Below are 12,037 nucleotides of genomic sequence, written 5' to 3'. Positions count from 1 at the left end.
TTCTAAGTATGTAATTACATAAAGTAAAATAATTTCTCATATTATGTCTAATTTTTTTTTTTATATTTTCATTCGTTGTTGAAATGTCCTGAAATTCTATTGTTAAAAATGGTGACTAGAAAAATTAGTTATATTACGCATAAGTGAAATGCTGCTATATAAATTATAACTTATAAATATTTTTATCATTGATTATATATTATACATTCAATGCTTTTATTTTTTTATTTTTACTTTTATAAAAAACAAAAAATACTTCTAATGATATTTTCTATATTTTATTAAATTATTTATTCATGATTTATTAGTTATTGTTTTAGAGACTGTTGTATTTGAGTATGATTATCTTGCTTAGCTAATGGTTTATATTTAGGATTGAGTGTATAATAAATAAATAACATAGCAGCTGATAATCTGATTACTGAGTCGTTGTCTATATAATCTTTAATCCAATCCACACGTCCCCATTTCATACACTATATTTTTAAACACAAAAAACGTATTATAAATCAAAATCAAATTGTTGGTTATTAATTTTAATTAATAACAAAATTGTACCTGATATTCTTCTTCCATCTTAGATAATAGAACAGCATCCTTTACAGAAATATCTTGATGTAAGCAACATGTAGTAAGTACCAACGATTTTAAAGTTTCAACAGCATGTAAAACACCTTAAGTTAAGTAAAAAAATATACAAATGTAATTAAAGATACTACATAATATATTGCTATAAAATATAGAAAATGGTATATGTACAAACCATGAAGAGCAGGAAATCCAAGCGATAAAAAATATTTTTCAACTAATGCCTTTGTATGTGCATCAAGACTTTCAACAGAAATACCTTTGGATGGTTTTAAATTGGTATCAAAATATCCATTAAACTTCTGAATTAGTGGCATCCATTTTTCCATCAATAATTTTTCTAGTTCATTATCGGTCTATTGAAGTAAATAAAATTAAAAAATAAATAAACAATATGAAAAAAATATATATGTTACATCAGAAATATAGAAGACTGTGTCAGTTTCTAGGTATGACAATATTTGTTGTACCACTTCATGTTCTGAAAGATCACTAGGATTATCAACTGCCAAAAAACATAATTTTGTCTAAACAAAAAATAAAAATAAATATTGTTATATAACATACATAATATTATAACTTATAATTAATTCAACATTATTATACCAAATGCATGGGATCTGTTTTAATATGTTCTTTCTGCATATCCCATTCTTCAGCCACAGCAAGAGCTAAAGCTTTATTATTTATTATAAGTTCTTTTCCTAATGGTGTTTTTAACTTGCTATTGTCAAGTAATACTCCATATGAATCACTATTTTCAATAATAGAAGTGGTTTTATAAAATTTATCTAAAAATTAAAAAATAAATAAATATTAATTTTTATTATTATTATAAAGTATACATTGAACTTAGTATTATCTAGTCTATTATTTTGTTTAAAGGTTAAAAATAATAACATAGCAAAGTAATGTTTAAAAAAAACATAATGATCTTGATTCTTGACTAACTTTTTGTTAGAATAATATTGAAAAATAGTAACAGCTTAAATATTAGTTCTAGAAATATTCAATAGTAATTCTAATATAAATTTTGTATAGAAGTAAACATACCACGAATTTATGTTAAAAATTATACCTACTAATAAACAAACTAATAATGTAAGTTTTGACTTGACATGAGTAGAGCAAGTAGTGGAGCTATAATGTATCTCAGAATACTTAAGTTAAAACATAATATATATTATTAAATAGTCTACCAAACAATACATTCAGAAATATGTGTAAAAAACATTAAACTAGTAAGTACATATTATAATACAAATAGAAGTTATTATTTTTTTCCTGAACAGAACTACATTAATTAAAAACAATTTTTTTTTTAATTATTAACATTAGTAGAATTCTTGACTACTAAAAATATACATTAGGTACAGATAATAAATCAAATTCAATAAATTATAAAACATATTAATAATGAAACTATATTATAGTATACTAATGTATATTATTAAAATTAATTTAACTATTATTTTAAACTACCAATATTTAATACATAAATATTAATTGCTTGGTCCAAAGATTACTAAATGAAGTGCAATTTACCCACTATTACAATTTGAATTTACAATTCAATTTATTTGGGCATATAGTATGTTAACAATAGTTTGATAGTTAATTAGTTTTATATTTATTTCCTGTTATACAGATATAAAATCAATATCTAGGTACTAAGTACATATCTAATTAAAATCTTACTAAAATAATATATTCAAATATTAACTTACTGATAGCATAAGACCTCTGTGCAAGTGATGGAATTTTTGTGATGTTATGAAGTTTAAATTTTGTCTGAATTTGGTTTCTTGCTATGAATTTTAAACAATGTACGATTTGGAACATTTCTAATTTAATTCTGAAAAATAAAGCATAGATGTGATAAAAAATAGTTATTGAATTTAATAATTATAATAAAATTAACATTAAATTATTTATAATGCTAATACCCGGTTGTATGAACAAACAAAAATCATTAGTTTTTTTTTTTAGTTACTTATAAATTATAAAACTTAAACCTCACCTAACCTAACTTTCAATCAAATCACTTATTATTTAATTCATTAGAGAGCAATTTTCCTGTAGTAACTACAATTTGAGCACTTGACTACTAAAGAATACAGACAAGTTCATAATGAAAACAAAACAAAAGATTGTGTTGCATTTGCCATCTAGAAGCAAAGAAATCATACCTTTTACGAAAGTATCTGTGAAACTGAGTGAGTGAAGAGGCGAATTTCAATTAAGATTAGGATAAAATACTTTAAGTTACATTTAATAGTTATCGACAATATTAAAACATTCAATAAAAAGTATGTATTATTTAAATAGGTAGGTACTGAAAATTACGAATTTAATCTACATAGTTTGTATTTGTGATAACATCCTATTGATAAGTGATAACATCTGCGACCGAGATCAATATTCATCCCATTCCTATATTTGTCCTAACTCCAAATAGTCCAAATACGGCAAATTAATTTTAAGTCTGTAAAATTTACAATTTAATATTTTAATGATTATTTAGTATTTGATCATTTTGATCTGTCCGTTGTCCATGCACTCCAAACTCTATGTTATCGTTATGACTGTAGTAGTGTTATGTTAATGTACCTAACATTTTTGTAGAAAATCTATTATATAATTTGAGTATAGAAAACAAATTCAATTTTTATTTTTCTGAATTGACTTTAAAATAATGACAGTAGATACTTGAAATTTTTACCAAATATTTATTTCATAATTTTCTATATACAATATAATTTACAAATATTGATTTCATATATCATCAGATAGTCACTGAAATATAAGTATAACATTTAAATTCGATAGTAAATCATTGTATACAAAGATATATTATTATTACTTATATGGAAATAAAATAATTTTTAAAATGTAAAATATTATTATTACACATTTTATGTCAGATAGTTGCTTTTTTTTTGTGTTGTTTGTTTTATACATTTTTTTTTAAGGTTTTTTTTTTATTTATGTGTAATAAAATATGTGTTTTTGGGTAACAAGCTTGAAATTTTTATATTAAGATCCACATAAGTTGTTCAAATTAATCAAATTCCAATTAATAATCATCAGAAATTTATAATAGCAATTTATTTCCATAGCATTATAAAAATTCAAATATTTTATCAAGGTTCCATACTCCATATAAGTTACTTTTTACAATAAAATAAAAATAGGTGAATGCTATTCCGGTTATTCCACAGATATTTTAATGAGCATCTGAAGCTTAAATGTTGACAACATTGGATACTATATTGTATCTATTCTTATCATGGTTATCTAACAATTAATCATTAATCAATGTAAGTTTTTTTGTTGTAATTCAAAAAGTATTTATCATGAAAAACTTGAAACACTCCACTATTAGTTAAATTAATATTATCTATACTTTATACAATTTTCAAAATATTTAAACAACCTATTTAAAGGCATATTTTATATGTTTTTTTTTTACTGTTTTTTTAATTGTATATTGTTAATTAAATATTTTAATTTATACTTTTTTTTATAATCCATCAATTATTTGTACATTTTTATTAAAGTAATAATTTTGACAATTGTAACTATATTATGAACAATTATAAACATATTATAACCATTAGCGCAAATCCTTATTAATTCTGTAGGGTTCTATTAATAATTATAGTAGGTAGGTACTATAATGAAATACAGTGGAAAATAATTGGAGGTGTTAAGCATCTTTAGCACCCCTGGGATTTGAGCCAATGATTATAACATAATATAGATGGTTTTCTTTTGTGATACATAATCATATTCTTCATACTAAATTAATATAATACATGAGATTAATAATTTTTTTATCTGTAACAGCTCTTTTTGATTTTATATGAGTGGAAGAATGTTAAGAAAAAATATAAATAATTTGGCATAAACATGGAATAATAATTAAAAATAACCCATTGTTATTGAGTGAAACATTAAGTTTTATTCTATGAAAAAGTTAAGTACAATAATTATAATAAACATTTTTATTTAGAAAACTATACAAATAATTAAGACCAGCATAGAAAAAATAATATATATACGAATAAAATAAACATTGTGCTTAAAAATGTAATACATTGACATTTATAAAAATAATAACATAATAGTAGTAATAAAATAGGAAAGAATACAAATTATACCGAGAAGTATGACATATTTATTATAGATTTTTTAAAAAATATTTTATCAAGACCATAATGTCAGCATTAAATGTATATGATGGCTATATTAAATAATAATAAATTGACTATATAATAATTTACGTATGCAATAGTATTGGCGACTAATAATTCCTTCAATCAACACCTTTCCAGAAGAATTCTACAAAAAAACAAAAATATTTGGATAAATACTACTCATTACAATATTATAATCTTTTAAAAGAAATAACAATAAAAAAAAATTAAGTGACGCATTATAATATAAATAATATAATTATTAATTATTATATTAAAATATTATGAATGAAAAATAACTTATTTATATAATTACCCAAACTCAATAGCATAATGAATTCTTTCTAAATAGTTCATTTTTCATTTAATGATATTGTTAGGGGAATTAAACCTCGAGTTTATGTCTTACAACATAAATTTTACATTTAATAGAACCAATTTTTTGTTGTTAGCTTTAATATAACAATACAATTACCTATTATTAAACTTGAAGTTTAATCATTTAGGATTTAATTGATATTTTAATTTTAGTGAAATATTTAAATATTCAAATGCTCATTACTTGATTAAATTTTAGATACCAATAAAGTCTAATAAGATTCCGTAAATAATATTCTTACCTTTAAGTTTGATAACAGATGAATTAGAATTTATATTAAATCTAACAATATAAAATTGTTTTTATTTGATGAACAATATATGTTGTATATTTGTAGACTACATATTCTGGTTTAATGTTCTCTTAATGTTTAGGCACAAAAAATAATATTAAACAAAGTTAAGTTAAAATCAACCCGGTTTCCTGGTTTCATTATTTTAGTTCTATTTATGTTATTGAGTATATTTTTATTTTTGATGTAAATATTTGAAGTGTCTGTTATTATTATTATTATCAAACATTTCTTAAATAAATAATAGTATGTTAGCTACATTATAAATATCAAAATCAACATTGTATAATATATTTTAAATTGCTTTACATATAATATAAAAAGAAAGGCAAATATCAATATAATATAACACAATACAAATACTTACTTTACGAATACAAATAGTACGATTACAACACCATAAAACACCATTAGAAAGTTCACAAGGTATATTATTTTTGGATAAGATTTGTTTAAAATCTGATAATTTTAAACGGTTAATAAATATAGATTTGCGAGGAGAAATTTCCTAGAAATTAAATATTTAAGTTATACACTAATGAATATTTCTATAAACAAAAAAGTAAAACTTACATGATCTGCCAAAGGTTCAAGTGTAAACATTTGATCATCTATTTTTGGCACTATAAATAATAAAAATAAATAATAGAAAAACACCCACATTTGTATTATTCAAAAAATAAATAAAAAATAATTACTCTTTTCAGGTTCAACATTGTCAATTTCTATGTTATTATCATTACTTTTTAATTTTAATTTAGCATTCATATAAGCTAAGTCCCCATTTGTTCCTTTTTTAAAATCAATTGTGGAAAGAAATGCATCTGTAAGACATACCTAAATTCATTTTATCTTTAATTTTTTGTTGAAAAAATTTAATCTAATATGATAAAGATTTATTTTTACTTGGTAAATATGAGATTCAGTAGTTAGGTTTAAACATTGTCCAATCCTAGGTGTATAAATGTTACTATCTATGAATACTTTGGCAAAATTATAAACAACTTTAGTGCTATAATGGTTGCCCCTTACTAATATCAAACGCTTGGGTTTTAGTTTAAGTACAATTTGTTTTAATGACTCTCCGTCTGAACGACCTTCAAAATCAATTGGTACAATTTTGGCTGCCACAAATATGTCAATTTCATACTCCACACACTTGGATGGAAGATCACATATATCTTCTTCTTCATCTTCATCACTTTTATTATTTTGTTCATCTAGAGTTGTTTTTTCTCCTGTAGCTGTATTAAATTTAATAAAATCTTCTTGTCTAAATTTTAACATATATTAAAAAAAAAACAATGTAACAAAAATTAAAATATAAATATAATTTATAATTTCACCATACGGGTCAAATTTGCATTTTTCATCATAGATAGGAAACATGGGCGGTAATTCTTTTTTTGATTTTTTGGAACTTAATGAATCAGCATCATAGGCGTGCGCAGACTCTAAAAGCAGGTAGTGCCCATATTTATCATTGGCCATTTAGTCAACCGTTTTATAAATATAACAAATCTATTTTAAATTTGAATGTTTCATAGGTAGTCTATAAAATGTTATTTTGATATTATTATCGGGAATCACGCGTGAGGTGTACTGATAAATAATAATACAATTATAATTTATAGTGATCGGCGAAAAAAACACTAATTTTAAAATATTTATATCTGGTCTAGGAAAAAAATAAAAAATACTCCTTAGTTCTTCATATAAAATAAATAATAATTGTCAAATATGCACTAATAAAAAGAAAAATGGTCAAATATGCACATTTAAATGAAAAATAGTCAAATATGCAAAATATGCAACTATACATTTTAATTATAAACTTATATTTTTATGAAACAAAATTCTATATTACTTAGCTATGTTTTTAATGATTATTTAAAAACATGCAAACTCCTAGAAGTCTCAAGCCCTAATTTTGAATTACAGATCTAGAAAAAGTAGAAATCATTAAAGTATTTTATGTACTCAGAGAGACATTCATCTGTTACCTATACTATTGAATTCATCTATTACTGCATTTAAATCTACCTTTGGTACCATTTTTTGTGCTGTGAAAAGTAGTAAAAATAACTCCAAACGTTCTTGACTCATTGTACTGCGTAATTTGTTTTTTACTGCAGTTAATTTTGTAAAAACATGTCCACGCGTACCGATAGTTACAGATATGATTGTAAACATTTTTAAAGTCTTAAAAACACAAATTTATATCATGGAATTTCCAGTTGTTTTTAACTAATCAATCCATTCATTAATAGATTCACTAGTAGCACCATTTAGTTGCATAGCATATTGATAATTTTTTAAAAGTTTCAGTTCAGTTATTTAATCTTCCTCTGAAACCTTGTAAAATGTTGATAATATTTTATCATATTTTATATTGTAATACAAGTAAAAATAATATGTCTATACACTATACTGTATAGAGTATATAGACTTTCAACTACAGAGTGAACATAGTGATTTTTTCCATTTTTTTTTCAAATTTGTTTTTAAAAAATTATCTAAAATTGAATGAATTTTGAAGTTTCGGTAAAATAAGGCATAGTGCGCTTTGGCCCATGAAAAATCACGGATTGTGCCTGGGCACGCCTATGATCAGCATCTATTAAAATCATGTTTGCCTCTCATATCTTCTTGTTCATATTCAGAATCAGTAATTACTGGGTCACTAATAACATTTATGATTTTAGTATACACTTAAATGTAAGTGACTATTTTATACTAATACTAAAAAATATAGTACTAGTTTATTCATATTAGGATCTAAATAAAAAAATTACTTTTTACTGGTTTCCATTTTTTCTTTATTATGTTTGATATTATATTCTTCCAACTCTTTGCCTTCTAAAAGTACACGTTTCTTGACTAGCAGTTTAATATTTCTATTACCACCCTTATCAATTAAATTACGTGCTAATGTACCAGGAGCGGTTCTATAATAACGATAAAACAATGAACATTGTATTTTATAAGAATTATACTTTCATTACCTGTCAGGAAGAATAATACTGTTTTTTGATTTTGAAGCCCACACAATAAAAATTTCTCTTGAGAATCCACTTTCAAGATCTCCATTGCTGGCTAATACAACCTTAATATTTAAGAATTAAATGACAATGTTTTATTTTACTATATTATATAAATAAAAAATAAAAATAAAGACAAAATTATAGTATCCAGTATTCTTAATACAAATAATCTATAGATGAACAATGCTCTTTATATCAAGTCATTTAAAAAAAGAAAGGTCACTTTATTTTAATATCAAAAAACTAATTACTAATCTTATTTCAATATAACTATGATGAAATTTTCGAATAAATTATAGTGTTTTAAATTAAAGAAAATGCATATAGGTGTAAAAATTTTTTTTCGATTTATGTCTTTTATTTTTTTTATAATTAACAGATAATTACAACAAAGATCAAAAAAACATAAGCACTATGTTAAGTACACAATATTATGCTTTAAAATATTATTCATTTCATATTATTTTTTTTATAATTATGGTAATTCAAAACCTGATGGTATATAATAATTTATAAAATGTAAAAAAATTGTATAATACAAAATATTATTACTCATTTGCACAGTGCTATTTGTTCCTTTATAGCTTTATATTTTAGGTTTAAGATTAATAAAAGTATTTTTGAGAAGTATTTGATAACTACTTTTCAATACATACAAATAGTTATACTGTAGATTTTCTTTAATTCTTTTGTTGGTACATATATTACTGTACTTTAAATTTTTTATTTAAATGTATAATATTACATGACAATATAATGACATACTTTTGGTTCGGAGACTTTATTTAAATCATCCATGTTATGACAGAGTTTTACATGCTTAAAAAGAAATGGATTATTTCTTGCACCTTCAAAACTTTTCATTAATTTATCACTTATCCACTCAATCTAAAATGTATTTCATTAAAATCGAATAAACATCATAAAAATAAAATCCAAGTAGAAACTTACTTGAGACTTAGCAAATTCCACAATATTGTAGCTAACATTTGTTAAAAATACTAATGAGTACACACCAAGACCAGATTCTTTATTACGCCATAATTGATCCAACATATGCATCAATTCTAAGACACGTCCGGCTGTATCAGATGCTATCAACACATTGCCTTTGACACGTAATGTTGTCAGTATACAAGCTAAAAAACAAGTATATTTTTAATATTGTGAATAGTATAACAAATTAAGTATTGAACTAACTCATTAAAGACTCATCTCGAGATCTACGCCTGGGTTGTGAATAAGCACCATTAAAACAATCCAATATCAGTAATGATGGTCTTCTAAATCTTTCTAAGCTACTACCATTCAAATGTCTTTCTTTTTTATGATTAAAATCCATAGCATAAATAATATCCTCTTCTCCGATTTTAGATATTTTCCAAATTGTACCACCAATCATATGGCCAGCAGGGAAAGCTATTATTCTTAAACCAATTCCTTTACCTAAATTAATTGATGAAAAAAAAAAATGTAAAATTAACTAACTAAAAAAACATCCACAGCAATTAGAATGGTATATATTTTTTTAGAGATGGAAGAGATCCCTTTACATAACTGATCAATAATTGTAAGTTTATCTATCCTAAATTTTAATCATAATTCATTAAATTAACATCTCAAAACAAGTAATGAACATGATTTACCAATTTTTCCAGTGGCGTAGCCAGCGGGTAAGCCTGGTAGATCCGGGCCTACCCACTTTTCTCCAAAAATGAATGTTTTATATCATATTTTTTATTTAATAAAAAATATTCATTGATTATCTTTATTACATCAAAATATCAGGCCTATCCAAGAAAGTGTCTAGCTACGCCACTGCTTAAAACAATAATTCAATTCTACATTTTAGTTTTTGGTACATAGCTCATCGTTTGATGTCATCATATACATGAAAACCTAGCTATTTTATACATGAATATTTCTAATTATTAGTTATACAGAATAAAGATTTCTATACTACATTAGATTAGAAACTCAGAATGAAAATATTGTAAATTATTTAGCTAATAAACAGAAATATTTATTATTTATACATCTGACATTTGTGCCTACTGCAAATAGGACGATACAAGTTGTATTTGATTACAAGGTTACTTAATCTAGTAATAGTGTTGTATAAAATTCTGTAATTGGTGATTTTTACTTGTTGGATATTTTAACATAGATGTATCTAATGACCATTATTTCTGTCGGAATTTTTATAAGATACCCATAATAAAATCATTACAGCCATGAAAAAATAATAATTTTGAATCTATTAAAAAATATACAGTGGAACCTTGATAACTTGAATCAGTTGGGGGCAAAAAAAAAATTGAGTTATTGAAAAATTGACTTAAAGAAATTCGAGTTATCGAGGTTCCATTGTAATTGTAAAACATTTCAAATGTACAAGTGTCAAGCAAACTTCATCAATAAATATAATTAATAAAAATATTACACTTAGATATAAATTAAATAAATTATATTGGCAATTAAAAAATAAATACTTAATAATAAATAAATAAATAATAATAAATAAAAGTATTATTTAATTATTATAATCCATACCTTTTAATGAAACAATTTGATTATATTTTACTTGTATGACTTTATCGAAAGCAGCGTCCACATCATCTAAATCAAATAAAGTAAAATCCTCCACATTGCACAGTGACTATATGAAAAAAAAATCATTATTACATTGATATTTTCAAAAGATAAAAAGGTACATCTATTAGAAAGATAAATTTAAAAACATACTTGATGTAAATCATACATGAACATTTGTCCCATTTGGTAAACAGGTATAGTAGCATATACAGGGCAGTTTAAACCACATTTGCCAACAAGGTACGGCAAAATTCCAAGATGAAAACGATCTGGATGCGATAATAAAACTGCATCTATTTGATGGATGTGCCTACAAATAGATGATACAATATGAATGTTGAAACACATTAGTAGGTACATTGTTAAAACAACGATTAATAAACCTTTTTAATCTATCGACAACACCCATGTTAAAATGTTCATCCCATCCACAATCTAACAGGAATTTAAACTCGTCGATTTGTAATAAATAGCAGGGCGGTGATTCATCTTGCGCGCCCGACAAGGTGTACAATTTTATTATTGACGTCATTTTTTCGAATTTTAATCAGTGATTTAAAATGCCTACATTGGGCAACAAATGGGATCTAACGAGTAATAAAAAGTGGAAAATGGATATTGACATCGGTAATTCCTAATTAGTATTTGACGCCATGTACTGACACGGTTAAAAATACGGAATCGAAATTGAGTTTGAGAAGCTGTGTAAGTACTAAGCGTGATCAGTGGACCGCATTATACATTTATACTCATTTATACCGCATGTATTGATATATATTATTAATTGATTTTTAATATAAGTATATAACATATTTTATACGCGTTATTTAATCAAAAATTACACCCGCCCACAAGTAGAGCTCTAGGAAACTAATACTAGATAAGGAACATGTTGAGTCTATCGTTATCATAATATTATTTGTTAAAATATTATCATTAA

At 24.0% G+C, this 12,037-nt stretch overlaps 2 protein-coding genes across 3 annotated transcripts; both read right to left on the bottom strand.

Moving 5' to 3' along the window:
• Nucleotides 1-256: 256 nt before the first annotated feature.
• On the bottom strand, nucleotides 257-2,946 carry LOC114126637 (ATP synthase mitochondrial F1 complex assembly factor 2). 2 transcript variants are annotated; one of them, XM_027990637.2, is made up of 7 exons: nucleotides 2,778-2,946; nucleotides 2,316-2,443; nucleotides 1,195-1,379; nucleotides 1,005-1,115; nucleotides 764-944; nucleotides 559-674; nucleotides 257-476 (listed from the first exon to the last, which is right to left on the bottom strand). In XM_027990637.2, exons 2-7 carry the CDS (start codon nucleotides 2,428-2,430, stop codon nucleotides 309-311), a joined length of 876 nt encoding a protein of 291 aa, XP_027846438.2. In that variant the 5' UTR covers nucleotides 2,431-2,443; nucleotides 2,778-2,946; the 3' UTR covers nucleotides 257-308. The 2 variants fall into 2 exon arrangements, with proteins under 2 accessions (XP_027846438.2, XP_050063433.1); XM_050207476.1 differs by lacking the exon at nucleotides 2,778-2,946 and adding an exon at nucleotides 2,609-2,627.
• A 1,580-nt stretch (nucleotides 2,947-4,526) lies between these two features.
• Nucleotides 4,527-11,966, bottom strand: LOC114126640 (probable cleavage and polyadenylation specificity factor subunit 2). The gene is made up of 13 exons (XM_027990640.2): nucleotides 11,481-11,966; nucleotides 11,248-11,407; nucleotides 11,056-11,161; nucleotides 9,703-9,948; nucleotides 9,454-9,641; nucleotides 9,268-9,390; nucleotides 8,464-8,564; nucleotides 8,254-8,406; nucleotides 6,365-6,731; nucleotides 6,157-6,295; nucleotides 6,032-6,081; nucleotides 5,826-5,966; nucleotides 4,527-4,932 (listed from the first exon to the last, which is right to left on the bottom strand). Exons 1-13 carry the CDS (start codon nucleotides 11,627-11,629, stop codon nucleotides 4,840-4,842), a joined length of 2,016 nt encoding a protein of 671 aa, XP_027846441.1. The 5' UTR covers nucleotides 11,630-11,966; the 3' UTR covers nucleotides 4,527-4,839.
• Between the last annotated feature and the right edge of the window lie 71 nt (nucleotides 11,967-12,037).

The sequence above is a fragment of the Aphis gossypii genome, chromosome X (assembly GCF_020184175.1).
Source record: "Aphis gossypii isolate Hap1 chromosome X, ASM2018417v2, whole genome shotgun sequence".
Taxonomy (NCBI): Eukaryota; Metazoa; Arthropoda; class Insecta; order Hemiptera; family Aphididae; genus Aphis; species Aphis gossypii.
This window is presented reverse-complemented; position numbering and strand designations above follow the sequence as displayed.

What these genes read in the sequence shown, in the direction of transcription:
- LOC114126637 (XM_027990637.2), bottom strand. Translation starts at nt 2,430, where the DNA reads ATGTTCCAAATCGTACATTGTTTAAAATTCATAGCAAGAAACCAAATT. An exon ending in AAACAGATCCCATGCATTTG is followed by an intron (nt 1,116 to 1,194) that starts GTATAATAATGT and finishes TTTTTTGTTTAG; the next exon opens with ACAAAATTATGTTTTTTGGC. An exon ending in AGATGGAAGAAGAATATCAG is followed by an intron (nt 477 to 558) that starts GTACAATTTTGT and finishes TTAAAAATATAG; the next exon opens with TGTATGAAATGGGGACGTGT.
- LOC114126640 (XM_027990640.2), bottom strand. Translation starts at nt 11,629, where the DNA reads ATGACGTCAATAATAAAATTGTACACCTTGTCGGGCGCGCAAGATGAA. An exon ending in TGGAATTTGCTAAGTCTCAA is followed by an intron (nt 9,391 to 9,453) that starts GTAAGTTTCTAC and finishes AATACATTTTAG; the next exon opens with ATTGAGTGGATAAGTGATAA. An exon ending in CTGAATCTCATATTTACCAA is followed by an intron (nt 6,296 to 6,364) that starts GTAAAAATAAAT and finishes AAATGAATTTAG; the next exon opens with GTATGTCTTACAGATGCATT.